This window comes from Sander lucioperca, chromosome 17 (assembly GCF_008315115.2).
Source record: "Sander lucioperca isolate FBNREF2018 chromosome 17, SLUC_FBN_1.2, whole genome shotgun sequence".
Lineage (NCBI taxonomy): Eukaryota > Metazoa > Chordata > Actinopteri > Perciformes > Percidae > Sander > Sander lucioperca.
In genome coordinates, this window is record NC_050189.1 from 24,963,993 (window position 1) to 24,989,143 (window position 25,151).

The following is a 25,151-nucleotide window of genomic DNA, read 5'->3' on the forward strand; positions in this document are numbered from 1 at the left end:
ACTGAAGGACGCAATTTGAATTTTGAGCTAGTTTGGAGTTAATGAACAGCAATATCAACATCTATCCCTCTGCACTGCTCACCAGTTTCCAAGATGCCAAAATGTATTTTGAGTGACGCTGAATAGAAGTAATTTTTCATCTTAATGGGAAAGGACTTCAAATATCCATAAACCTCCCCAGACTCCTGACTTCTTATTCTGGGGTTCCACCTTCCAGCCTTTTTGCATTTTAATGTTTCTCTGTGAAAAGCGATCTTCACTCAGAAAGACTGCAGGATGTGAGTGGAGTGCACAGTCGAGGTCTGAGTTATCAATGTGGATTTGACTGATCATTTATATGGGCAGTTTTTGTCTTTTTTTTGTTCCCCAAATAATAAAGTATATTCTACAATAATTAGATTAATAAATTAGCTCTTAACAGTTCTACATTCCTAAACTTGGAGTACACACACATCCATTCAGGAGAACTAATGTATTGCAGCGTCAGAAGCAAATTAACAAAAGCAATCCTAAAGCACTTTAAATTAATTAATAGACATTGAAAATAAGACACTGAGGTTATTGTTTTGTTGCATAATCTGCAGGCTTGGAGTGCAGATGTATACCAATAATGCTTCGTACAGTGAGAGAACAATCCAAGATATTTGGGGATGGTAAATGCACACAGGTGATATTGGTTATCTTACCTGATTAGGCCTGTCCAGGCAAAAGACTGCTTGATTGGCATCTCCTTCAATCTCCTGTTAGCTTAGCTTAGCAGCACATGTTAGGGTTCTTGGAAGAGTTTTTGAGTCCTCTGATCTCATGCAGTTCCCAACCTCCACCTGAGCACAGGGCTAATCAGCCAGTATAGTAAGTGTAAAAAAACCTTTATTAAAAACTACAGATGGACAGAATGCCCAGTACTTATTTCACTTTGACTATGTTAATTGTATGAACGTGACCCAATGTTACTAGTGTGCATTTGATGTACAGGTACTTTGAACAGGTAGGCTATTAATCAAGGTTGTGTTCAGCCCTGTTTTGCTAAATAAATCCAATAATTATTTTATTTATTTACAAGGCGGCTAAAATATCCGATTTTCCCCTGCAACTGAAAATCTGAGGCCACTGGCAGCCTAAATGCTGCTTCAGAGACTTTTCCACCCTGTCAACAATATAGTTCTATAAGAAACACTACCAGTGTTATGACTAAGGTTTAGAGTAACCAAAGAGTACTGAACATCAGTACAACATACTAAAATGTCAATCTAAAAAGATTGATAACTAGACAGGTTGACTTTCCTTGTTGTTCTTTTCATGATTATTGTCTGCTGACTATATTTATATGTATTTTGCTAAATCATGTTTTATATATGGCTAGTTTAGTTTATTTTTTAAGATGAGGCCAGGTCCATTGTATAGGCATATGGTTTCTTGACCTCTCCTGTCACATCTCTTATTTCTCTTCTGGTTTTATGCTGATATAGGTGCAAATTAAAGACCAGTTTACAGCTGTGGTTGTAACCCATAAAATATATGGTTTAACTCAAGCCCAATTCTTATTTGACGCCAGATTGCAACAATATGTTATTATATTAAACATTAAACAACACAAAATACTCCAAAAGTAAATTGTTATTTTCTATTTTGGACCTAATGGCATCTCAATACATATTCTAGCTTTGGACGCCATCTAGTTGACAAACACAGCATTGCATTTGATCTTGTAGGTTCAATAATGCATAATTTAACATTTGTGCTTTGCAAAATCCCCATGACGACATACGTGTGTGGTTCACGCATGGATGTATTAAGAGAACGAGTTCACGAGGTCACTACTCCCCGTGTGTGTGTGTGTGTGTGTGTGTGTGTGTGTGTGTTTGTTTTACTATATTCGTGGGGTCCAAAAACCGGGGAATACAATATACTTGTGGGGTCTGCACAGCCTTGTGGGGCCAAAATGCTGGACCCCACAAGGTTAAAGGGCTTGCTGGACCCCACAAGGTTAAGACTTGGTTTTAGGATTAGGGTTAGAATTAGGTTATGGTTAGGGTAAGGGTTAAGGTTAGGCATTTAGTTGTGATGGTTAAGGTTAGGGTAAGGGGCTAGGGAATACGTTATGTCAATGACGGATCCCCATAAAGATAGTGAAACAAACGTACGTGTGTGTGTGTGCGCGCGCGCGGGCGTGCGCGCTTACATCATCCCTCTCTTTTTTTCGGACCTGACTACAAAGTGACAGATGGAGACCTGCGACCGAGTCACGTTGCAACATAATTGAAAAAACAGTCCGTAAAAGCAACATAATCTCGCATAGTCTGATTGACTACTTTGTATACTTTTCAAAACATTACTACAGGTTTGGAATCCTCGCGCGTCAAAAAAAAAAAGCGCATCATCACTCGCAGCGCCTTGACAACCGGCCCGCATCAGAGAGTAATCCACTGATGTTTATTTTTAGAAGCTCTCGGCCGCTGCGTGTACACTCGTTCAACACACTCCCCATGTTCCTCCGGTCAATAATTTAGATGCTGTAGGTCTGCCCTGCAGCACAGAGTCACAGAGCAGGCTGCTACAACTCTGCGCTACAGGACGCCTAAAAACAACGCACAGGGTGCACCGCCTGCCGAGCGATGCACCCAAAAACTATGAGCCAGCAAAACGGTAACCAAGGAGCCACATCTGTGAGGTAAGCTGATCTATTTTTAATGTTTTATTTATGGAAATATTGCTATTTTGGTTGGCCTTTCATGAAGAAAACACAAAATACTAGCTTAGTCACCTGCTTGTATTTTTTCAAAATGTCTGCTATTTTCAATGGAATTATCTGATTTGTAGTGGCAGTTTTATTTTATTTTATTATATTATATACATGTCTGATCCGGGCTTACTCTTGCAAGGCTTTGTGCTGGTTGTAAAACTAGATGCTTAAAAACATTTTAAGTGCTTTTAGACACTATCCGTGAGTGTTTTTTTTTCATTTTAGCTTTTTTATCTTCTCATTCTTTATTTTTTTACATTGCCTTGTGTTTCATTGTACTTAGTCTTGATGCCTTTATATGTCTAATGTGGTTTAAAGCACAGTTCCCTTGTTGGTGAAAGTGTAAACTTGCCTTGCCTCGATGTCCAGAAAGCCCTCCGGCTCTCAGAGAGCCCAGCCACGGGCCACCATGACCACAGAGTACCAGGAGAGGTTTCTTTCCCCGCACAGCCACAAGGCTGTCATCTCAAGCTCAACACAGAAAGACCCTAACCATCCACTGAAGGGGAGTGCCGACACGACCACTATTCGGTAAGAATATAAAGTGTCTAATGTGTCTTATCTCACAAGACACACTTTAGTAAAACTAACATAACTTCACTGCGAAGACTGATGTTCCTGGTGGGTGAGGCAGAGTGATGCCAATTGTAATTTATAAACTTTTCTTTTTGACAGCAATTAGGTTAGCACTGTATTTACAAAGCATCGAGAATTGTGGATGTTTGAAACCCTACCTGGATTTTTCAAAAAAGGCAAATCTCACATCATTAACATGTTTCAGCTCATACTATGTGACCCAAAAATGGATAAAACATCCCCCAACGGCCCCACAGCCATCTTTGCCCCCCAAAGACAAGACATGCAGCAGCGTGCCACAAAATCACGTACACCAGATGGCATCCAAGTTGGAGGACTACACATCAGTGTACCAAAGTAAGCAGTTTGAACATCAGTAGAGTCATACGTTGCAGAAATATGAAACAAAAAATATACACATCCTGATTCAAATCCACTTTCTTATTTTCAGAGGATTTCCAACCATGGAAAGCAAATAAGCGAAAGCCATTTAAAATGGCTGACTGCTTGAGAGCCAACGAAGGATTAGGTGCCACAGACAACATTTCCAAAGAAGGCCACTCCCATGAACCACAACCTTTTGAAAGCGTCACCAGCTACAGATTTGATTATGTCACCCATCCAGTGCAGCCCAGGACACGCAGGGAGAAGCCTGTGTGCCAAACCAAAGGTCTGCCGGGTCAGGCTGCTGTGCCCTCGAAGCCAAAGGTGGCTAGGGACATGAAACAAGAACTCTCTGACGAAGCCAGGGAATTCTTTCAGCAATTCAAGACCTGGTCCCTTGAAAACAAGTTTCACGGCCAAGGCAAAGCCAAAAAATCCAGTCCACCAGCAGATCACGCCGACTTCCTCTCCACAACACGCACAGACTACACGGCGCACAAGTGCCAGCGCACCAAACCGTTCCTGCCATCTAAGCAAACCATGGAGAAAAGCAAGGAGCCCTTTCAGGCAACGACTACCATGAAGGAGGATTACAAAACTTGGGACACACCACGGCACTTCCCCAATGTCCGTAAAGCAGCGATGGACTGGCCCGGTAGCCTTCATCCCAAATTGAATGAGACTGCAGTCTGTCATTCCAACTGTGATGCCACCACTCAGGTTTCCGGCTTGGAATGCATCTCCAATGGGAATGAAGAATCCAGGACGTACTGGACCACCTCTCTGACCAAAGGGGTGACTTGGGCCGACGGTGGAGTTTGTCAGGACCCCCCCACCACCAAATACTCGGCTGCATGGTTTTAAGCAGAAGCTAAGCTTTCCTAGAGACCAGGCTGATGACGAGATGCGGGCTGCCACACGTCACCTCGAGCAGTTTCTGCCTTCACACCAATAAAAAGCCATAAACCGTACTGAGATTATATAATGGCAGCTATTTTTATACTGATAAGCATCTCACTGATACTCCACAGCCATGTTGAGTGTTATGCAATCTACTTAACTGAAGACATTTTATATTTTGTTGGGGAAACAAGTTAGACAGTTAAATGTGGTCTATCACAACAATTAATGAATGGTGCGTATATAAACATTTTTGAAACTGAAATATCTGACTTTGCAGAATCGGCAAATCCACAATTTGGAGCCAGTGTTTTAACCTTTAATCTGGGGCTACAATAATTAACAGTAATAGTTGGGAGTGAGTACATGAAGGTCGATGCCCATTGTTCCTGTTATGAGAAACATTTTTTCCTCTTACAAACTTTATAAAAAGCACAATTGTGTTATAAATACCAGGCAATAAATACTGTACTGTTCAAATAATGACATTTTTATTAAAAAAACAAAAAGGGCAAATATCCTCAAAAGGAAATGCCATGACTTGTCCACGTCTTAACTGGGAGAACTGTCAACTCAATCATATTTACATCATATACAGAAGCTTAAAAAAAACAAAAAAAACAACTTAGCAATCAAAAAGATGTTGCCAAACTGTCTATATGCATAGCAGCATTCCACATTATCTTGGGCGCTACAGTGCAAACTAAAAATTAGGAGACATGTTAACTAGTTTACACTTGCTCCAAGTTTTCATTCAGTTCTCTTCCAGCTAAGTACGCATTCATCATCATGTAAAGTCCACATAGTTGAACATGTATGGTTGTCAAAAAAACAAGTTTCAGCAGCTGTCAGTCTTCTTGGAAACGGATGTGCTTATGAGCCTCCTTGGCCCGGGCAAGGATGATTTTTTCAGCTTTGGATATGAGCTGAAGTGTGACAAGGAAATAAGAAATTAGATGCGATAGCAAATGAGCAAATGGGAGCAGGCACTGCTTTAACTGGTGATGGTATGTGACTGTGTGGGTTTATATGCCAAGATGATTCAGGTATTAGTCCATATTCAAAAATGGACTGGATTCGAGGTAAGCTGTTTGCAAAATATGCATCCTAATCCTGTCCATCCTTTGTGCATTCTGTATGTTACCATATGAAACAATGTATATAAAGTCTGCATTACAATTACTGTTCATTATTAATTACTTACAAACTTACTGTAAACGTATTGTTTACATACTCAAACTGGAACAATATATTGCTGTGCACAGTAACACTTATGTATATGTCATTTTCTATTTAAAAATGTAAAGCGTGATCTCACCTTCTCTGTACCCCGCTTCTTCTCCCTTGGACGATTCAGCTTGACTTGGCGGTCCACTAAGATCTTCTGCCAGTACCTTTGTTCATGGTCTCCTTTAAAAAAGGCATTGAATAGAGATCCATTAGGTTAATAGCATTACTCATGACTCGAAATTCAATCAACAATTCTTAAGAAACCTTTCGGAAAAAAAAAACACAGAACTTGACATGAGCTGATGTGCGCTGTCCCAATACATTATTTTCACCGTCGTCAATTGTGAAAAACCGGCTCAGTCATCCACATCCTGTCCTCAACTGGAGAGGATAAGAGGTCATTCTACCTTGAAATAAGGAAATAAAAAAGGTCATACCTGCGAGGATCTCAAGCTTCCAGCTGTGTTCTTTCTGTAGCTCTGCTCTAGCGTCACTAATGGCTTTAGCGTCCTCCGGGGTGTGAAAGCGGATGTGACCCTCAGCGTCTCCTTCCAAAGTGTCAATGTACGCCACTGGAGATATTTTACACAAAGCATCCTACACAAAATAATCCACCAACAAGCACAACAAAAAAAAAAAAAACTTTGGTTAATAATCTTATAGATCTTTGTGTAATGACATGTAATTGTCTTGTGCACATATGCTTCACTTGGTAATGATAAATAAATAAATGAATGAATGAATGAATGAATGAATGAATGAATGAATGAATGAGGAACAGACTTGCACAGTGAAGCGGTTGATCATATCTTTCTATCTGTAATATACGCCAAACTGTATAGAGGATGTGACTGGATAGAGGATGTTACAGGATACTTTTCTATTCCAAATTGTTGCATTACAAAAACCTGATTAACTATTTTGATTTGAATGAAATCCACAGGAGAGGCTCTCCTTCATTCTGTGATATTATGCTCTTTAACCATCACAGAAACTTAATTATCAAAAAGGTGTTTTGGAAATGTGTATATCCAAACAATGTATAGGTCAGCTTTCAATTGAAAGTCATGGAAATTATTTAAATTTCTTAAATGAAAATGTAGATATTGCAAAAAAACAGCCTTGACTTAAACGTTAGAAGATGAAAAGTAGCTTTGTTAGTCTTTTTTTTTTTTTATGATTTGATAACCAAATACAGGTGATAATGATAATTGCCAGTAGGGCTGACGAGAGTGGGCTGAGTTATACTGTACCTTGATGAACTTCCTCCCCGGTAGCGGCTTGCTGTCTGTAATCTTCATGATGACACCACTGGTAAACTGAGGGCCTTGGTTAGACGCTTTCTCACTTTTGTCACTCTTCTCAACTAGAAGAAAACCCCCAAACCAACATGACTTCATTAAACTAAAGTGAACCCATCTTGCGCATATGTTCATTATTATCAGCAACTGGTTATTATTAAGTATTAATACTTTATGTTTTTGGAGTAATACTGGGATGTAAACTCTGTTGAGCGGACAGGTTTGACCGTCTTCATGTCATCTTCACGGATGTTATTGCATGTCCAACGCATCTTTCCCACAAGAAACTGAACTTTTGCTAAAGTTCCAGGACAATCACTTCCGATGTACTACGGAAACGTCAGCATCCACTCTTTATTTTATATCCTATCTTCTCATGTTTTTCTTTTCAACACATGGGAATATCAAAAAGTGATTCACTAACGATTGCCAAAATCACTCCTGCTTAGGGCAGGGATTTAAATGCTACAAGTAACAATGATGACTGTGTATGCAACTCCTCTGGGCACCACTAGAGTTTTGTCCCCAGTTTTAGCAGTCTGCAGTTAGGCCATCTGAAGCAGAATCCCTGGGATGATTAGTGGAGACAAAACTCACCGTTTCCATCTTGAGGCTCGTTGTCCGTCTCCATTGGACTCTTGTGCTTCTTGTGATCGATCTCATTAATGCACTTCTTCAGGGACTTCATGCTGCACTTCTGCAAGGTCAGATACTCATCCTTCAACTCCAGCCACTCTTTCCTTAGCGTGGACAAAAGAGGAACAAAGATATCCATCAGTGTGTTAAAAGTCTTTCTAGTTCTGAAAGGGGCTTTCACTTATTTATTCATTCTTTGTTGACACATGGGATGTGGCATCTTACTTTGATAGAACGCGGAGTGGGATGACTTCTTCCCCGATTTTCAGTTTCTCCTTGTGTTTCTTTTTTCTCTTCCTCTTTGCTTTAACTGTTGAATCATCTCTGTTTTCTTTCCCTTCCTCAACCCCTCTGTCTGTGTCACTTTTAGCGGGTGGATCTAAAAAGGGGACTAACACAGTTAACACAACAACTAACTTGCGGTTTCATTGCTGTAAAGAACTCGTCATCAGACTGCATGTATTTTTAGATTTTGTGAAAAGAAAAAGCAAAGAGAGCGACAGTATAAAAAAAAAAGAAAAAGAAAAAAAAAGGGGGATAGATAGGAAGGAAGAAAATATATTTGAACTATTTCTGGATTATGGAGCAGCAGATGCTGTGATCACTTACTAGTCTTTGTTACATCTTTCTTCTCTCCAGCTTCACTTTCACTCGTCTTCCTTATCTTAGATGGTACTTCACCTTCAGATCCCTCTGCCGTTTGCGACCGTCGTCTTTTCTTTTCTGACAGTTTGTCCGGTGTCTTCTGTTCGCCGACGACCCCGGATTCAAAATCGCCCGCTGCTGAGCGCTTCCTCTTTTGCTCCGATGGCTCTGCTTCCATCGCCTGCTCCTGGGCTTCTTCAGCAGGAGTCTGTACTGTGGCGCCCTCTTTCTTTTTCTTCTTCTTTCGCTTTCTCTTCTCCTCTTCTTCACCTGTAGCAAATCAATGTCAATACATGGAGATCAATACAACAAACTGCACCAACCGCAAGTTTATAGGTGGCAGAGAGAAGCGGTGCCGTAAAAGAAATGCATTTTAATTCATTGTACCTGATGGTGGATTGTCAGCTGGCAGAGGGATGGGCTTCCTACTTTTCGTCTTGGGGAAAATCCCTGGCTTCCTGGGAGCATCTTCGGGGGGGTTGTTGAGCATCTGTTTCAAAGATCAAACATCTTTCATGAGTTTTCTTCCTGCCAAAAACAAACACCGGCTGACTGACTGAATTATCAGATATTTCAGGAAATGGCAAAATAGTAATAAGTTATCACCTCTATGGCTTTCTGTGCTTGTTTCTCCATCTCAAACTCTACAAAGGCAAAACCCTTGGTGTCGCCAGTAGACTTGTATCTGGGGATGCTAACATAAACCACATTCCCACATTTTGTGAATACTTTCTCTATCCAGCTGTGCGTCACATCCTTGGGCAAAAGTTCCTTGTAAAAAAAAAAAAAGAAAAAGAAAAGAAATGTTTCATTTTATGATCCAAGAGTATTCTCTTCATTCTGACAGGCATATAACGTTTGCCAGCTAACCAGCAAATAAGTCTGAGTCTCCCCACAGAAAAGAGCTCAATGCAAGGTGCATTATTTCCTATTCCGAGGAAACGACAATCTTTATGGACAAAGTAAATGAACATGTTGCACTATAGATAAAATATTAGGGCTGCAACTAACGATTATTTTCATAGTCGATCAATCTGTCGATTATTTTCTCGATTAATCGATTAGTTGTTTGATCTATAAAAATGTCAAAACATGGTGAAAAATGTGGATCAGTGTTTCCCAAAGCCTTAGAGGACGTCCTCAAATGTCACACAAAGATATTCAGTTTACTGTCACAAAGGAGAGCCGAAACTAGAAGATATTCACATTTAACAAGCTGGAATCAGAGAAATCTTATTTATTTTTTTTTATAAAAAAATGACTCAAACGATTAATCGATTATCAAAATAGTTGCGGATTAATTTAATAGTTGACAACTAATCGATTAATCGATTCATCGTTGCACCTCTATAAAATATTGTTCACTCCTGTAATTGTAGCCCAGACATTTCAGAGAAAATCTCATTAAAATAAGAACATAAAACGCTTTTTACCACATAGACTGTGCGGCTGTCGACATCATTTGGTACGTCTCCAATCGGAAGCTGACGCCTTACTTTATTTCCCTCGAGGTTAACCTGAAAAAAAAAAGAAAATCGCAACACATTTGTGTTCATTGCATTCATTTGACAATTGTTTGGAGCCATGCACAACCCCTCAAAAATATTAAAACATTTCAAAAGAAATGGACAAGATTAACTTCACAGATACCTCAACTACAGAAGAATTTTTCAGCGCTCTCGCAATCAGCTTGGTGTCACTTGTCAGCCTCTTCATTCGATTGAAGCTCGCCAACACAGATATATCAACATCTGAAAACAAATAACCCATTTAGTACAATGTTTAAAACAAAATCCAATGTCTTGGATGCAGTTCTATGAATGTAGTGCGTTACTGATGACCCCTTACATCCGTCCTCTGACTCATCAATGAGTTTTTTGAGAAAGCGGTCCTTGTGAAGGTTGACATCTCCGAACCAGAACTCCACTTGCTTCTTCACATCACCCAGCAGCTGCTTGACACGGGACCTCTTCTTCTTTTCCGTCTCCTTGTTCTTACTGCTGGTTTCTGCTGTACCAGCATCATCAGCTCCCCTCTCTGTGTCAATCATCCTGCGGCGGGGACTGCAGTAACATGCACACTTTTATAAAACAGCACAGTAACGTTAGCTAAATAAGCTGAACGTTAGTGTGTTCATTTGCGTGTACTTTCATATAAAGACTATGCTAGTGGACTAAATCACATGTGAAGTGGTGTTGCTGGATTAACGTTATGTCCTGACTTTACATAAAGTCAAATTCACAGTTATTTGTTCGAATAAAAAGAAAATTGAAATGAATAAGACTCGTTTCACCACGGTTTGCTACCTTTAGCAAACAATTGCAGATGTTAGTAACATTAACGTTACAGTAGCTATATGTCAATTCGCGGGTACTGACATTTTAAATAAAATGCTGCAGTCACTGCCACTGCTTTTCAAAACCCGCCAACCCTTCACTTAAGGTTGAACTGACATAATAATTTACAGAACTCACCAAATTTGAGACGATGAAACACTCTAGTTGGACGCGCTGCATACACAAATATAACAGAAAACGAGTTAGCTTGCTAGCTAACTTCATATAAACGGCATTACTTCGTCATGAGAGATGTCGCAGAATGAATTCGTCATAATAGGGCAAGCAGTTTAAACTGCTTCCGGTAAATTACTCAAATAAATAATAAAATAAAAATAAGCATTGTGTGCATTGAAGTTTCAACATTTTATTGACAGTTGAGCACAAGTTACAATAAATCTGTTCACAATGTTGTTGTTTTTAAATTGTACATTCCATATATATATATATATAACAACGGAACACACGAGACGCACTGACATTCGAAATTAAAATAAATACGAAACAGTAATAAAATAAAGTGTCTTTATAAATAAAAAAATAAATAAGTTATTATAAATAGTCAGTGTAGTGTAACATTAAATAGTTTCACTTGCATGTGACATGGTTTGTGCTTTTATTTGGAAGATAAAAACATCACATCAGAGCGCTACTCAACATGTAGTTTTATGAGCCTTTTACAGTAACGTTAACGTTTAGCCAACATATTCTGAGGCATATTTTCATAATTATTTTTAACCGTGTATCTTTTCGTGTTATCTGTGTGTTATGCGGGAGTGTGAGAGAAGAGCCTTGTTGTTGGTCAAGAGGTAGCTACCATTATCTTAAGTAGAAATATTAGAATTATGTAAAATACTAACCGGAGATTACGTGGCCGGTTAGCTCAGTTGGTTAGAGCGTGGTGCTAATAACGCCAAGGTCGCGGGTTCGATCCCCGTACTGGCCAACGTGTTTTATTTACCTTTTTCGTCTTCCACAATTAATTTATTTCAGACAAAGTATTCAGCATCAAAAAGACATTTGATCTCGATTTTCTAGCTTATAGCTTGAGGACAGTGTAGTCCTCGGTCTGTCAGAGGTTCAAAATGCCCTCAAACTTTTTGAGCTTCTTGCACATGTCGTCGTCGTCGGTGCAGCACTCAATCCTGTGCTTGATGAGCTGTAACAGTTGCTTGTAGAAAGTCTTCACCCACTGGACTTCTAAGCAATGGACTGATATGTTGCAAACTTTGTTGAGTACCGTCACTAACTTATCGTTGCTGCTGTCCTTACACCTTTTGAAGATCCATTCCCCCCACGCTGCCCATATATTGTCATCTGTGAAGCTCACAGTTATGCTTTCTTGAGTGCATAAGGACTCTGGGTCTGTGTCAGTCAGGTCATTCCATATGGCTCTGTATGAAAAGGGAATCAACAGAAGCTTTAGAATCTTGTATTGTTGAAATATGGATTAGAATTATTTGTTGAAAGTCACACTCACACAACTGTTTTCAGAGGGTTTGGGGTCAAGTCCCTGAGTGACAGCAGACCTTTGTAGCTCACTCGGTTTCCCTCCATCCTGTGAAAGCACAGGATGTCCTGAACAATGTTTAAAATGTTTTACATGTGAATAAAATATGAAAATATACTCTTTATCCCCTATGTCATGTAGATTATGATAGAAAAGGGCCAGATCATTATTTGGTGCTCCATTAATAAAATGTCTTTGTTTAAATTCTAGGGCCCCACTTTGTGTCTACAATCAGGTCTTTTCCGTTTGTCTCATTTTAGGGTAAGGCTTCTCCACTTTTCCAATGGACCTTAAGCTCAGTGCAAACTTAATTACAGTATAAACAAGCCTTCCCATCCATTTAAGCGCTTATATATTTTAGTATTTAACAATCTAGTCAGCATTAAGCTAAAAAAATGTTAAAGGCTACTCAATAATAGGAGACTCAGTAACACAACATTTCAAAGGAATATATAATTTGTTTTGTGGCTTAAATGTATAGCTATTATACTGAGCTGGAGTGCAGTTAACCAAACAGTAAGTTTACTATTGTGGTCATAAAGATTGCCTTTGCAACAGTTGGCAAAAATAATGAAACAGTATTTTCTACACAATTTCATCCTAGTCAGCCTTTAAATAATCTGGAAAGACTTTAATTTCCCCAAAATATATGATGTGGCATATTGTGATATTTATTCCCCAGACGGGTTTCTTACCACAACTCTTGAAGCTTTTTTTTCACACGTATGGCACTAGAAAGAGCCAGCAGTTCATCATCACCAATGTCGGACCACCCAAGTCTAAATGGGGAAGTGTGAAACATAGTCTAGATGATTCTTTATTCTCTCAAGTAAAGAATCATTGTACTCTTTATATTCGCTTAGTGCTTGTAATCTTTTTCTTTTAATCTTTTAATCTTTTTTTTCTTCTTATCAATAATAAAACCCTGTAGTTTATTATCTTACCCAAGGTGGGTTATACTTTCTGACACCCGCAGCACATCAGCAATGACCTGAGCTGTGTCCATATCGAGGTTGTTTTCTCCAAGCCTTAAATAAAATAATAAAATAGTGAAGTTAGTGCATAAGCCACATTATATATTTCTCAACCTGGTGGAGTTTACACTTTACTTTTTGATGCACGCAGAGCGATATTTTATTCACATGGAACTCCAAAGATTGATGGAGAAAATATAGAAAACTTCGTGCGATAGATACTTCAAAGAATGAGACAATGGGAACCACATTTTACCTGGAACTCACCAAAGTCTGTTACATCTGAGCAGCAGGGGCTGCATGTCTCTAAGTGCCTCACAGCTTACTCCCGTCCCTGTCAGATCCAGCTCTGATATATTGCCCTTTGTAAGGTTGAGAAAGTACTTGATGGCATTGTAATCCATTTGGGAGAGTGTTTCATCACTAACATTCACGTGTAGTGTATTTGGTTGCACAGCAAGGGCCAAAGAGGGGTCCTGTTGCTCAAACAGGCAGTGTAAATGGTTTAGGATTTGGGCCCTATTCTCACATAGCATTGTAAGTTCTCTGATGATCCTCTGACGATAGATGTCCACTTTGTCTTTATTGCAACTCAATCCCACCTGCCTTGATAGAAGATTAGCATTGCGTTCAGAGAGGATTCCAGACAGGAAGCGATGGAAGAGGTCCAAATGTCCGTTGTTGGACCCCTCCGCACGACTTGAAGTGTGTGGAAGTACATCAGGTAAAGGGTCATCTGTCACTGCACAATACACTGCAGCGAAGAACTCTTGAACAGTAAGGTGCGCAAAGGAGTAAACCTCTTCAGTGCAGCCGGGCTCTTGTGCCACTGTCTTGTCAAGGAAGGTACTAACAAGGCTGCATCCCTCTAACTCTGCAACATCTTGGTCGCTGCTGTAGAATAGTGTCTGATGCTCCATCAGCTTTTGGAAGGCGAGTCGGCCAAGCTTCAGCACAATATCAGACTGCTTCTGGACGGCCCCTGCTCTTTGTTCTTGACGAAATGTTTCAGCTCTTGCTTGAGTGTGAGAGCGAAGCAAGGCCACCAGATACTGCAGATAAATGTCTGTCATGGTCTTGGGGCTCTCCCCACACAGGTCTTTGCTTTCTTTGAGGATGCAGCACACAATGTAGCAAAATGCAGGTATGTAGCACAGCGTCAGCATTAGTTCATTCGCTGATACCACTGCGAACATGCAGTCAGCAATGGCACTGTCCTGGAAATAACGTAGGAAGAAGTCTTGAACTTCAGCCAAGGAGAAGCCAGTGATGAGCACAAAGCGGTCGATGCAGCCCACAGGGATGTGGTTGATGGCTGTAGGTCGACTTGTGAGCATGACAGAAGCGTTGGGCAGCAGTTCCCCTTGCATCAGACTCCCAACGACCTCCACCACCTCTGCATCTTCATCTGGCTCAGTCACAAATGCGTCTACATCACAGCTCCTGTAGTGTCTGAACTCATCAAAGCCGTCTAAGATGATCAGCAGTTTCTTGTCATTTGCTAAAATGGCATCTAGTTCCTTAGACAGGTGTCTGTTTTTACGCAAGACCAGCTTCCGGAAGTTTGTAGGTTTGTCAATCAGATTCAGGTCTCTGAATGTCATGTGGATGATGAAGTCAAATCCAAGATGGTCCCTGTTTCCCCCAAAATCAAACAGCATCTTCTGCACCAGGATGGTTTTTCCGATGCCGGCCACCCCTGACACCAGAACTTTCTTGACTGGACGGTTTCCATTTGCGCTTGAAAAGAGTTCGGCTGGTGCAATTTTCCTATGCACTGCTGACTTCTGCTGCATAGATAGTCGCTTTTGTCCAAATGTCAGCACCTCATGTCTTTTTCTCTCCAAGCACTGGTGTCCGTCGGCCAACAAGAGATTGACATAGTGTTCGGAAAAAAGGATTTTCTCTCCGTGTCGAGTGTTGTAGAAGAGCATGCTCTCACTCCGACGTGTGAGGAAGTCTTTATGCTTTTGTTTGACTTTGTTATACTCTGCAAAAGAAAAACATATTTTTGTGATTTGTCTTTTCCACCTCTTCCTTTAAGTCAACTGAAGAACCTATGAACACAATCATCTGATGTAGTAGTAATATGAACAATGCAATGCTATTCCAAGTGTTTAACTAATGGCTCTATTTTCATCTTGACTGTACCAATGACATCTCTGTGGTTTGAGTCATTCTACAGAAACGCCCACTTTTCTGTGCCCAGGCTTTGAAGAAAGTAAACACTTTAATCATACTTTGTAGTCACATTTAATTTTTATATTTTAATAACGTAGCATGTTCTTTGAATAGCTATACCTATTTGAGCCATGAATTGGACAATATTTGTTTTTAATCAATTATATAACATTCCAAGTACAAGAAAATAGCTTGCCCCCATGGTCATGTATGGAGGTTTAAGAGCATGTTTGGAGTTTAAAAATATATTTCTCTCTAATTTTAAATGCAATAATGCATATCACATTTATGAAGTGGATAACATAACGTGTGGATAACTTGTCATGTCACTGGTGTTACCACTTTACAATAATCCCTATTCTGGAAAAATCTAAAGAGTTTTGACATCACTTCCTGTACTGTACATTCTACTTCCTAAAGAACTGTACATGAAGACACTTGGTAAATATATTGTCTCTTTTAAAATGTTGGAAAATTTCTCATTTATCTCATTATTTCATGCGAGGCTTTTAGCGTCACTGGTATGACCTATTTTATAAGAAGGTAAATGTAAAACAAGATTAAACAAATGGATTCACTTACATATTTTAGTGAGTTTAGCATGATTAGCAACATGTGGTTTGAGGTACTGTAGCTTCCATTTTGTAAAATACATATTTCATAAAAACTGTCACTAGTGTTACTGTCACTCAGGGGTGTTGGACTGGGGGTGGAAAGGGGACTGAGTACCCAGGGGCCCAAAAATATGCTAGAATGAATAGCTGTGGATGTGGGGAAGGGCCCATAGAGAATGCCTTTCTACAGGGCCCAGAATTTTGTGCTACACCCCTGCCATCACTAGTGTTACTGCTCCTCGTGGTAACACCAGTTTGGACTAAATGTACAAACAATTTAAAATCCATTAAGCTCTCATTTATGTGGATTCATGAAGCCAAAGGGTTAACCAATACTGTAACCTAAGTTTAAATGTAAAAAAAAAAAAAGAAATATATTTTAAATCATATTGTTATTCCAAAAGTGGGCGTTTCTGTAGAATTACTTACCTACGAATTGAGGCTGATCCGTGTGGCCTTCTTCGGATGGTTTCTGTGCCTCTTGCTGATGATGACTCCTAATTGAGAGAAAAATCTCAGCTGCTTCCTCGCCTTTACACGCCAGAATATCCAACACGTTCCTCACTCTTGCGCGAGGCCCCAACTGACACAAAACCTCCTCACGGTCATCACGGGTGAATACTTCCTGACTTACTAAGATTTCCAGCAGAGAGTCAATCTGTCCTTCCAGTTCATCCACAAGGGAAACTCGCAGAACCCTGAGTGCTGCCAAACAAGAATAACAACCATCCTTTTCCACCATAACTAATCTGAAATAATCCTCAGCACAAATCAGAAAAGTCCGGTTATGATCTGCTGGTGGTGCCCATTTGAATCGTGGCGTCTAGATTCATGTTGTAAAGCATTTTCCCCTCATAGTTTAGAGGGATCCTGTGAATGCATGTCTGCCTTCAAGAGCCAATAAGTAGAATGTGAACTGCAAATTGTAGATACAGAAAGAGGAAGTGAGTTTCCCTTTTACAAGTTGTGCTGATGAACAGCATATCTGTCCCATTCTTCTGGTTCGTTACAAATCCTCCCACTACATTATTTTTTGTTCTGCTAAAGTGTTGTGAGTTGGGTTGATTTGTGTAATGGTTTGACAGAAATTCCCACAGTTGTACCTAGATAATGCAGTCAGATGTTTTATTTTATTAAAAAAAAGAAAAGAAAACCACAACAAATAGATTCTAAAAGGAATGTATTTGGTTTTATTTAATAATAAACCAGGCATGAGCAGGACGCAACACATCAGTTCACCAGCAGAGGGTCCCCATTGCATGCACATCAAATACCAATACATTGTAGGGAAATGAAAACTTAAAACCAACCCCTGTAATTATTTACAAAACTATGCACAGGAACACGTATGAAAATAAATAGTTAAGGACAAAACAAATATCTACATAACTTAAAGGCATAAGTAATATGTTAATCACGTTTGTCTTTCACAAAGTCAAATAATCACACCTAGAAAGGCCAAGTTATCTGCCAACGTATGTGTTGTACACATGATGAAGCATTGTGGAACTCAGGACAAAATGTCAAACATGCAAACCCTGCCTATCTGGCACAAGTATGGTACATCAATGATGATCTTTTTTAAAAACTTCCCTACTGTTTTAACCAGTAACCAAATGTAACACAGAGTTCTTACTTACATGTTTTAAGTTCAACCAACACTGAAATCTGTCAAAAGAAGAAGAGTTACATAAGAACTGTCAAACGTAACTGTTGTTTTTGCTTAAAATGTCACACTAAAGCAAAAATAGAATTTAAACATTTAAAAAGGTCACAAAGTGGTTAAAGGGACATTTTAACAAATATCGTTCCAAGAAATACCAAAATCACAAAACAAAATACATAAACAATGTAACTTTACAAACTAAAAAAAAAAAACTCTACAAGCCATTTTCTTAACAAAGACTTGGATGAGTCGAGTGCAAAATAAGTGTCTTTTTTCCAAAGATTGACTTGCTTCAGTCATACACCCTCATAGTGCAACCCATGCAAGATAAATCTTTATCATGTCCTACTTTCTATTCTACCCAAAAACGCAGTTACAACGCCTGCAATACTAAATCCTTTCCTCTTCAAATGACTTGACCAATCGTTACGGTCAACACGTGCTGAATTACCAAAAACGATAGTACAGATCATGCTCTATTTAACATGTGGCTGTATATCATTTATTGAATATTAGCCTTTTAGCAATGTTAGCCATTTCCCCTTTATAGGCAGCATTATGCTGTGTTTAAACAGGAGTTTACCGATAACTCTATAATAAAAGCTCAAATAGCATTACAACTATTTATCAACACTGTTTTGGAGACCATTGCAATAAAGGCAAACACACAACTATCCAGTGGTTATCAAAAGCTCAGGGGTGTACCCAAAGTCCCTGGGTATGAAGTCAATCAATGAAAAAAAAGTACATTAGTTACATATTTGTGTATTGGAAGCTAAATTGCATGATAATATGCACCTTATTTTGGAGATGAAGTGATGTTGCTACAATAGAACACAGTGGCGCAGCACTTCCCCCCCCCCCCCATTCTTTTAGCAAAGAAACTACACCAGATATTAATGTGGACAGTTCCCCTTTATGGCACAATGCAGTCACCACAATAGAAACCTATTACTCACAATGGAAATGGTATCTTAGTCACGTTTGCAGAATTTAGGAAAGCTTCATAAGCATCAGATTAGAAAAAGAAAGAAGTAAAACCGAAGCCTTCATTAACAGACGCGTCACTCCTCTCAAAACTTTCAAATTCAAACCCACACATGAGATCGTTGAGGGAAGTAGATCACAACCACTCTCGGTATGACCATCCAAACATTCCTCCACACTCAGTTATCCTAATCCAAGACTGATCGTTGAAGACAGTTGTGGGTGTAAGGATAGAGCATAGAGGTTTCAAGTCTCTGTTGGCTATCTGAGCATCTCCCCTGACCTATCCAGGTCGCTCATGGCCCTCGTCTTACGGCCCTGCCTCAGGTGTTTCGGCAGGAATGACAGCAGCGGCTCTTAAACTGGGGAAGCGGACAAAGCTCTAGCTGTTGAACCTTCTCGCAGTACCTCGTGCTGTCTCGACACTCTCCTGCTGGAATACACAGATGTTACAGTTTACTACTCATGCTCACTTTAAGCGCCCCCCCCCCCCCCAAGATGGAACCCACTGTAGTATGTAGCCATGCAGTTTTACAGAATGTGAAGCCGATTCTAAATACCAACTTCTGAAACGTCTGCCACCCAATTACAATGGAGGTTAGTGGAATTCCATGTGTGCTTTTCAAAGCACGGACACATTCCACTTGCAAAACAAGTTTTCCCAGTAATAATATCTCCAATATAAACTGTTTTTATAGGGAATGTCTATGGGTCATTCCAAGTAAGGGGGGCATTGTTTCTGGGAATTCCTGAAGTTGCAGAGCTTTTTCAAAAGGTACTTTTTTTAATTCTGAGTACCAAAAGCAAAGTTCCTTTCACTTGTTTTATAATAGGGTGCCAGAAACTTTAGAAACCGATACTTCCAAACCTCAGCACATGAAACCGAAACTATATGAATTATGGACTGGGCCCAATAAGGGAATGTAATGTGCCACGATGAAGTATTTGCACAAATTATACTGGCAATAATGATTTTACAATTTAATTTTAGCTCCAATCAAGGTTATTCTTCCACTCCAATTAGGGCAAGACCTCCGAAATATGCAGTCAGTGTAATCATGACAGCATCAAACTGGTACTGTACTCAGGATATCTTCAGTATTTTTTTCACTCCTGCATATGTTGATACTTAAATGTCCTCTGCAAAGCATATTTAGTTTGACTATGCTTTACAGCTTATAATAAACTCAGATCACTTTAAAATCAAGATGTTATCACAATTGAGTGGCCTTCTCCATTTTGCAATCAGCGCAACTTTTTCTCACCTCTGCCACAGGACAAAATATTGCACCTCTGCCAGCTGGGAGGGCGAGGCCTCCACATGCAGTGATGTTCACGTGTGGCCTTTCCAGTTCGACGGTGTGCACATGTCACCTGGCGTGACTGGAAACCGTGCCGCCCACAGGTGGCAGTGCACTGCGTCCACGGCCCTACACGCCAGTGAAGGGCACAGGCCTCTGTGGAGCAATTCTTCAGGGAGCTGGGCCTACAAATACAAACACACATATGTTTTTGGTTTTTTTTACGATTATTTTTTGGGCATTTTAGGCCTTTATTTGTATAGGACAGCTTAGACTTGAAAGGGGAGAGAGAGGGGGAATGACATGCAGCAAAGGGCCGCACGTCAGAGTCGAACCCGCGGCCGCTGCGTCGAGGAGTAAACCTCTGTATATGGGCGCCCGCTCTACCAGGTGAGCTATCCAGGCGCCCACACATAAGTTTTAATGGGTCTAAAAGTTGTCAGAAATACTCTGGTGAGTGTTTTTGTCACTGAAACATGAGGTATCACTGTACTTTTTATTGTACATCAGAATCATTCATATATACAGTATATATATACAGTATATATATATATACACACAGTATATATATATACACAGTATATATATATATATATATACACACAGTATATATATATATATATATATATATATATATATATATATATATATATATATATATATAGTGATATTCATATTTACCTCTGGAATCCACTGCACATCCTGTAGGGGACTTTGGTGGCATTTGTGTCTTGGCAGTAAACATGGCGGTGCTGTGTGGCCAAACTGGGACCCACACATTGACCATTACACTAAAGGAGGAGATTACAAAGCAAGTTCAGCTTTTAGTTTGAAAATACTTTTCTGATAGCAACTACCCTCTTGTGGTTTTGCCATTTTAAAGCATACCCACTGTCACTGAATTTCAAGTTTTAAATCTAAACCATGCCTCATAAGCTACATGAGCTACTTTTTTGTAACTATTATGCAACCCAATGGGATTTGCACACTGGGGAATTCTCATAATTGGGAAATAAGTGAAAGTGTTAACACAGACAAAAGGGGACTTCCCTAACTACAACAAATATAATAAAATAAAAGATTAGCAGAGTGCTTCCCCCCCTTAAAAATGAACTTTTACAACCATTGTACAGCTGGTTTCCCCTCCATTTGGAAAACAAATGAACACCTAAAGTGCCAGTTATTCCGCAGTTGATAAACTACCTCTTATGAACTGTCCATGAGCTGGCACACAGTTTCTGAGGTAAATTGTGTTTTGCACAAATATACAGCCTTGACCCAGTCCATGCAGATGTTATGAGATGTGTTTGCTCTCAATGTAAGTAGACTCACTGCTCCCCAGTGGGTAGTGGCCCATCTGGCACAGGGAAGTAGGTTGCATAGCCTGGTGTCAGAGGGTCTCCTCCCTGTGCCAAGGCAGTGCTGGCTCTCCATCTCTCTTGATCTGCCCTCAAGACCCTTCATGCAGCGGACACTCCTGGTCTGGGAGCCACCTCCACAGCTGGCTGAGCATGGCGACCAAGGATCCACCTGCCACCTAATCCCACCACAGGAGGAAGGGTGGACAAAAACTTAGAGTTTATAGAGTTTATATGTTTATCAGAAAATTCAGCTGTTTTTTGGGCCCCAAAGTAATCAAATATTCACAGACTCAAAAAGGAAATGGAATGCAAGTAAAGAGGACAGTGGTAACTGGTCTAATCTACAGTAATATTCAAAGTGTCCATCTGGACAAGCATATAGTAGTAGTAGCAAGGTACCTGAGGGGGCAGGCTTGTCCATTACACAGCTCAGCTGACTTGCTGCTGTTACTCCTCTCAGAGCAAATAGGGCCATTGGCTCCCACACAATTTCTTCCTTTGAAACCTGAAAATAAAATAAAACAGGCAATATTTAGTGGTCTTGGATACTGGAGAAATCCAAAGATATAGACTTGTCTTTTTAATCTGTATTGTATATTGCTGATAATAGCTTCAGTGTCCCCTCTGTTAATGTGTTACAATTTTAAAGCAAACATTGAGTTGAGGTTTGTAAATCTCAACTCAACATGTACACACCAAATATAATCGTTTGTAGCTGAAGACGCTTTTGTATTGCCTGGTAGAAACAATAATAGTCGTGATGTGGAGTCAGTTATGGTTTTCTCAATTCAGATAAAACAAGTCCTAATGTGTTCTTTCTTCCTATTATTTCAGCAGTACTACATTTTGTCTTTGCATTACAAAGAAGGTCATGATTCTTTGGCGTGTATCTTTAGAAGTGGCCTACTCTTGTTCAGAAATAAGACTGCACTTTCCAAGAACCAGGGAAAGAATTATATTTTCAAGTTCAATTTCCCTTTAAATGTACTTGGAATTGCATTCTTAAGATTTCTGAAGTGCATCCATTACACACGACTTCAAACTGAGTTTCAAGAAATTGCAGTTTGGACATTTTTCAGCATCTTTAAACCCTGTTATCCTCCGTTTAGATTAGGCGAACTTAATCTTCTTTGAAACATTGCCTGGAACCTCTAATTGTTGTTGTATGGGGAGGGAAAAGTGCCGGAGCATCAGGAAACCTGGCAGCGTCGGTGCTTTGATGAGAATGCAGCGAGGTCGCGACTGATCATGCTTCGAGGAGACGACCCGAGCTGTGGCATGCTCCGGACATTCCCCATCACTGACTTAGCCACCAGGGTATGTAAAAGCTTACAGTATATCAGTGTCTATGGTTATGCCTATGTGTGTGTGTTTCACAGTTGAAAATAATGCTTTCCCAGAATCTCTAAGCCTGAACCACAAAAGAACAACACATATTACTGAAAACTGGACTACATGAAATTATATTTAGTCAAACTCAACTTGACATTAGGTCAAAAACGTTTTTTATCATAACCCTAATAAAAAGTTCTAGATGTCTTCTGCTTCATTTATATTCATATATTATCTTTTTGCGAAACCTTGTAAACTTGACTTAAAATAAAGTTTTTAATGTTTGGATAATCATTATTCACACAGAATAACTTAATGGAATCACTCCAGAGGTTAAACTAACCATTATCTGGCCAGAGTTAAAGTTTATTCAAAACATGCTTGCAGCAATATTCTGCCTTTGTGGACCTTACCTGTAATCTGCAGCCAAGACGAAAGAGATGTAGACCCAAGACGGTTCCTGGCAGTGCAGGTGTACAGACCCTCGTCCACCTTGCTTGGAGACTGGATCCTCAGTGAGCCGGTGGACAACAGGCCTACTCTGCCAACACAAAAACAATGCAACCACTCAATCAGCTACTTTTACACTAGAAAATCTGCAGTTTTGTTGATGCTTTTGCACAATAAAGGGTCACATTAAAGAGTAGTTCTTACCTGCTGTTGTAGTGCAACTCTTTTCCATTCTTTGTCCATGTCAGGGATAGTTCAGGGTCCCCCAGTGCCTCACACTTCAGCTCCAAACTAGCAATGGGTTTCTGCAGCAAAACTGGCACTCCTACATGAACTATCATTTCAGGCGACGGTACCAATCCGAGCTTCCTGGGCCGTTGGATTATCACCGGATTTCTTGGCCTGGACGTGTGGGCTTTGATGTTCGGTTTATAAAGGAGAGGCCCTTGCGTGGAGGATTCTGCACTTTCCGGGGGATGAAGAGTAGACTCATTGGTTTCACCTTGTGTCACAATGAGCTCACTCAGCAGTTGTGTGATGAATTGTTCCCCCCATCGCCCTCCGTGGCCTTCAGAGAGGTTATGCATGATCTCATCTAGCCTGTGGGTATCAACGATGAGTACGAGCAGGCTTGAAAGTTCTGAGCCTGTTCTCTCATCCTCCAGGGTCGACCTGTTCTTTTCACTGGAGTGCGTTTTATCAGCAGTGTCTTTTACATCTTGGAGAGAGCCTTTGAGTTCCAGCAAATGCTCAACAATGTTGTCATATTTGTTGAGGGAGATGGGTAGCTCTGGAAATCTTTCCCCTGTTGAGGCCACATCTGGCTGCCCAACCTTTTGTTGTCCACCCGCGAGGAGCCATGTCTCCGGAACAGAGAGCTTCTGCTTGCTGCCAATGATTTGTAGGACAAAATGTTCTTTGGTCTGACCTGCAACACATGTGTATATCCCGGCATCAGATGCACGAACCTGCTGAATCTTCATGTATCCTAGTGATGTTATGGAGAGGTGTGGAAGTCCGGCCAAGGGCTTTCCTTCCTTCAACCATCGGATGTGGCCTTTGCGGAAGTGTCGGGTTGGGCAGCGAAGAACCACAGTTGTCCAGGGGAGCAGGTAGGCATAGCCTCCCACTACCATCTGTAACTTTTTGCCCTTCCTCAACTGGATATACACCTTTCTCTGGGCCAGTATGGTGGGATCGGGCTTGACAGAATCTGGGATAAAATGGTAAATGGCATAATTATTATCTCTGTGCTATCTGTACCTCTGTGCGTTTGTAATTTTCAAGCCATTTCGACTGACACAACTTAGCTATGGAATGTTTGATTTGCTTTCTAACGTATCTTTCCATCAATTTCCTCTCTCTTAGCAGTACAAATTAAAAATAAAGCCAAACAGAGGGTCTCTTACTCTCACAGAGCCTAAGGGAGCATGGCCGGATTTTGGTGGGCCGGGCCATCAGGGAACAGTTATCAGGGTCTACGATCACATGTCCCCTTTCTTCCCCTTGTCTTCTGCAGACTGCCTGTAGTCTCTGAATGCCATTTCCACAGGTCACTGAACACTAGACGAATAAACAGATATATTGCAAGATATATGTGTGTGTGTGTATATATATATATATATATATATATATATATATTCATGCATTTTTTTCAACTTTATGTTTGCAGTCGACTCCACAATTGCACTTTTACATACACTAGTACAATAAGCTCTTTTAACGGATATTTCTTAGCCATACTATCTAACTATTTATTGTTGCTGTTTTTATGATTGATATTGTTTTTACTAACAACTTTTACTTTGTTTTTATGTATGTAAATGCATGAAGCTATGACAATAAAGGATATCTTGAATTGAACTTTAAACACAAACATACATTCCAGTTGTTACAATATTTCTTTGTACATTATTTTAAATCCAGTTATCTCTTCATATCCTGTCCATCTCCTCACGTTAAGTTGCATGTTATGGCATGACATTTTAATTTTGACCATTTAAAAAAAAAAAGAAGGTATGTTG

At 40.0% G+C, this 25,151-nt stretch overlaps 4 protein-coding genes and 1 non-coding gene across 11 annotated transcripts in view; 2 read left to right on the forward strand and 3 right to left on the reverse strand.

Annotated features, from left to right (window-relative positions):
- The first annotated feature begins 2,389 nt into the window (after window positions 1–2,389).
- saxo2 (stabilizer of axonemal microtubules 2) lies at window positions 2,390–4,703 on the forward strand. Of its 3 annotated transcripts, XM_031285062.2 has the most exons (5): window positions 2,391–2,671; window positions 3,113–3,198; window positions 3,229–3,274; window positions 3,525–3,676; window positions 3,771–4,703. In XM_031285062.2, exons 1-5 carry the CDS (start codon window positions 2,616–2,618, stop codon window positions 4,565–4,567), a joined length of 1,137 nt encoding a protein of 378 aa, XP_031140922.2. In that variant the 5' UTR covers window positions 2,391–2,615; the 3' UTR covers window positions 4,568–4,703. The 3 variants fall into 3 exon arrangements, with proteins under 3 accessions (XP_031140923.2, XP_031140922.2, XP_031140920.2); XM_031285063.2 differs by having other exon boundaries at window positions 2,390–2,671; window positions 3,062–3,274; XM_031285060.2 differs by having other exon boundaries at window positions 3,113–3,274.
- A 364-nt stretch (window positions 4,704–5,067) lies between these two features.
- larp7 (La ribonucleoprotein 7, transcriptional regulator) lies at window positions 5,068–11,066 on the reverse strand. 2 transcript variants are annotated; one of them, XM_031285059.2, is made up of 13 exons: window positions 10,890–11,066; window positions 10,264–10,478; window positions 10,066–10,166; window positions 9,849–9,932; window positions 9,022–9,186; window positions 8,803–8,905; window positions 8,380–8,685; window positions 7,996–8,149; window positions 7,732–7,874; window positions 7,087–7,199; window positions 6,271–6,430; window positions 5,922–6,013; window positions 5,068–5,529 (listed from the first exon to the last, which is right to left on the reverse strand). In XM_031285059.2, exons 2-13 carry the CDS (start codon window positions 10,463–10,465, stop codon window positions 5,452–5,454), a joined length of 1,701 nt encoding a protein of 566 aa, XP_031140919.1. In that variant the 5' UTR covers window positions 10,466–10,478; window positions 10,890–11,066; the 3' UTR covers window positions 5,068–5,451. The 2 variants fall into 2 exon arrangements, with proteins under 2 accessions (XP_031140919.1, XP_031140918.1); XM_031285058.2 differs by having other exon boundaries at window positions 10,264–10,495; window positions 10,890–11,041.
- A 557-nt stretch (window positions 11,067–11,623) lies between these two features.
- trnai-aau lies at window positions 11,624–11,697 on the forward strand. Its single transcript has one exon. It is a non-coding gene; the product is annotated as a tRNA-Ile (tRNA).
- A 230-nt stretch (window positions 11,698–11,927) lies between these two features.
- LOC118493630 (NACHT, LRR and PYD domains-containing protein 3-like) lies at window positions 11,928–16,953 on the reverse strand. Of its 2 annotated transcripts, XM_035994109.1 has the most exons (6): window positions 16,460–16,953; window positions 13,503–15,225; window positions 13,206–13,289; window positions 12,957–13,040; window positions 12,232–12,329; window positions 11,928–12,145 (listed from the first exon to the last, which is right to left on the reverse strand). In XM_035994109.1, exons 1-5 carry the CDS (start codon window positions 16,770–16,772, stop codon window positions 12,290–12,292), a joined length of 2,244 nt encoding a protein of 747 aa, XP_035850002.1. In that variant the 5' UTR covers window positions 16,773–16,953; the 3' UTR covers window positions 11,928–12,145; window positions 12,232–12,289. The 2 variants fall into 2 exon arrangements, with proteins under 2 accessions (XP_035850002.1, XP_035850003.1); XM_035994110.1 differs by lacking the exons at window positions 11,928–12,145; window positions 12,232–12,329 and having other exon boundaries at window positions 12,992–13,040; window positions 13,492–15,225.
- A 244-nt stretch (window positions 16,954–17,197) lies between these two features.
- Window positions 17,198–25,151, reverse strand: part of LOC116039922 (ADAMTS-like protein 1) — a 113,656-nt gene continuing 105,702 nt past the window's right edge. For 2 of the 3 annotated variants that reach the window (XM_035994092.1, XM_035994094.1), the window contains 8 exons: window positions 24,537–24,690; window positions 23,332–24,340; window positions 23,091–23,218; window positions 21,745–21,850; window positions 21,317–21,521; window positions 20,666–20,775; window positions 19,949–20,169; window positions 17,198–19,116 (listed from right to left, as the gene is read on the reverse strand). In XM_035994092.1, coding sequence (XP_035849985.1) covers window positions 19,007–19,116; window positions 19,949–20,169; window positions 20,666–20,775; window positions 21,317–21,521; window positions 21,745–21,850; window positions 23,091–23,218; window positions 23,332–24,340; window positions 24,537–24,690 — 2,043 coding nt within the window. In that variant the 3' untranslated portion in view covers window positions 17,198–19,006. The remainder of the gene's footprint in view (window positions 19,117–19,948; window positions 20,170–20,665; window positions 20,776–21,316; window positions 21,522–21,744; window positions 21,851–23,090; window positions 23,219–23,331; window positions 24,341–24,536; window positions 24,691–25,151) is intronic. The other variant, XM_035994093.1, reaches the window with a different exon arrangement.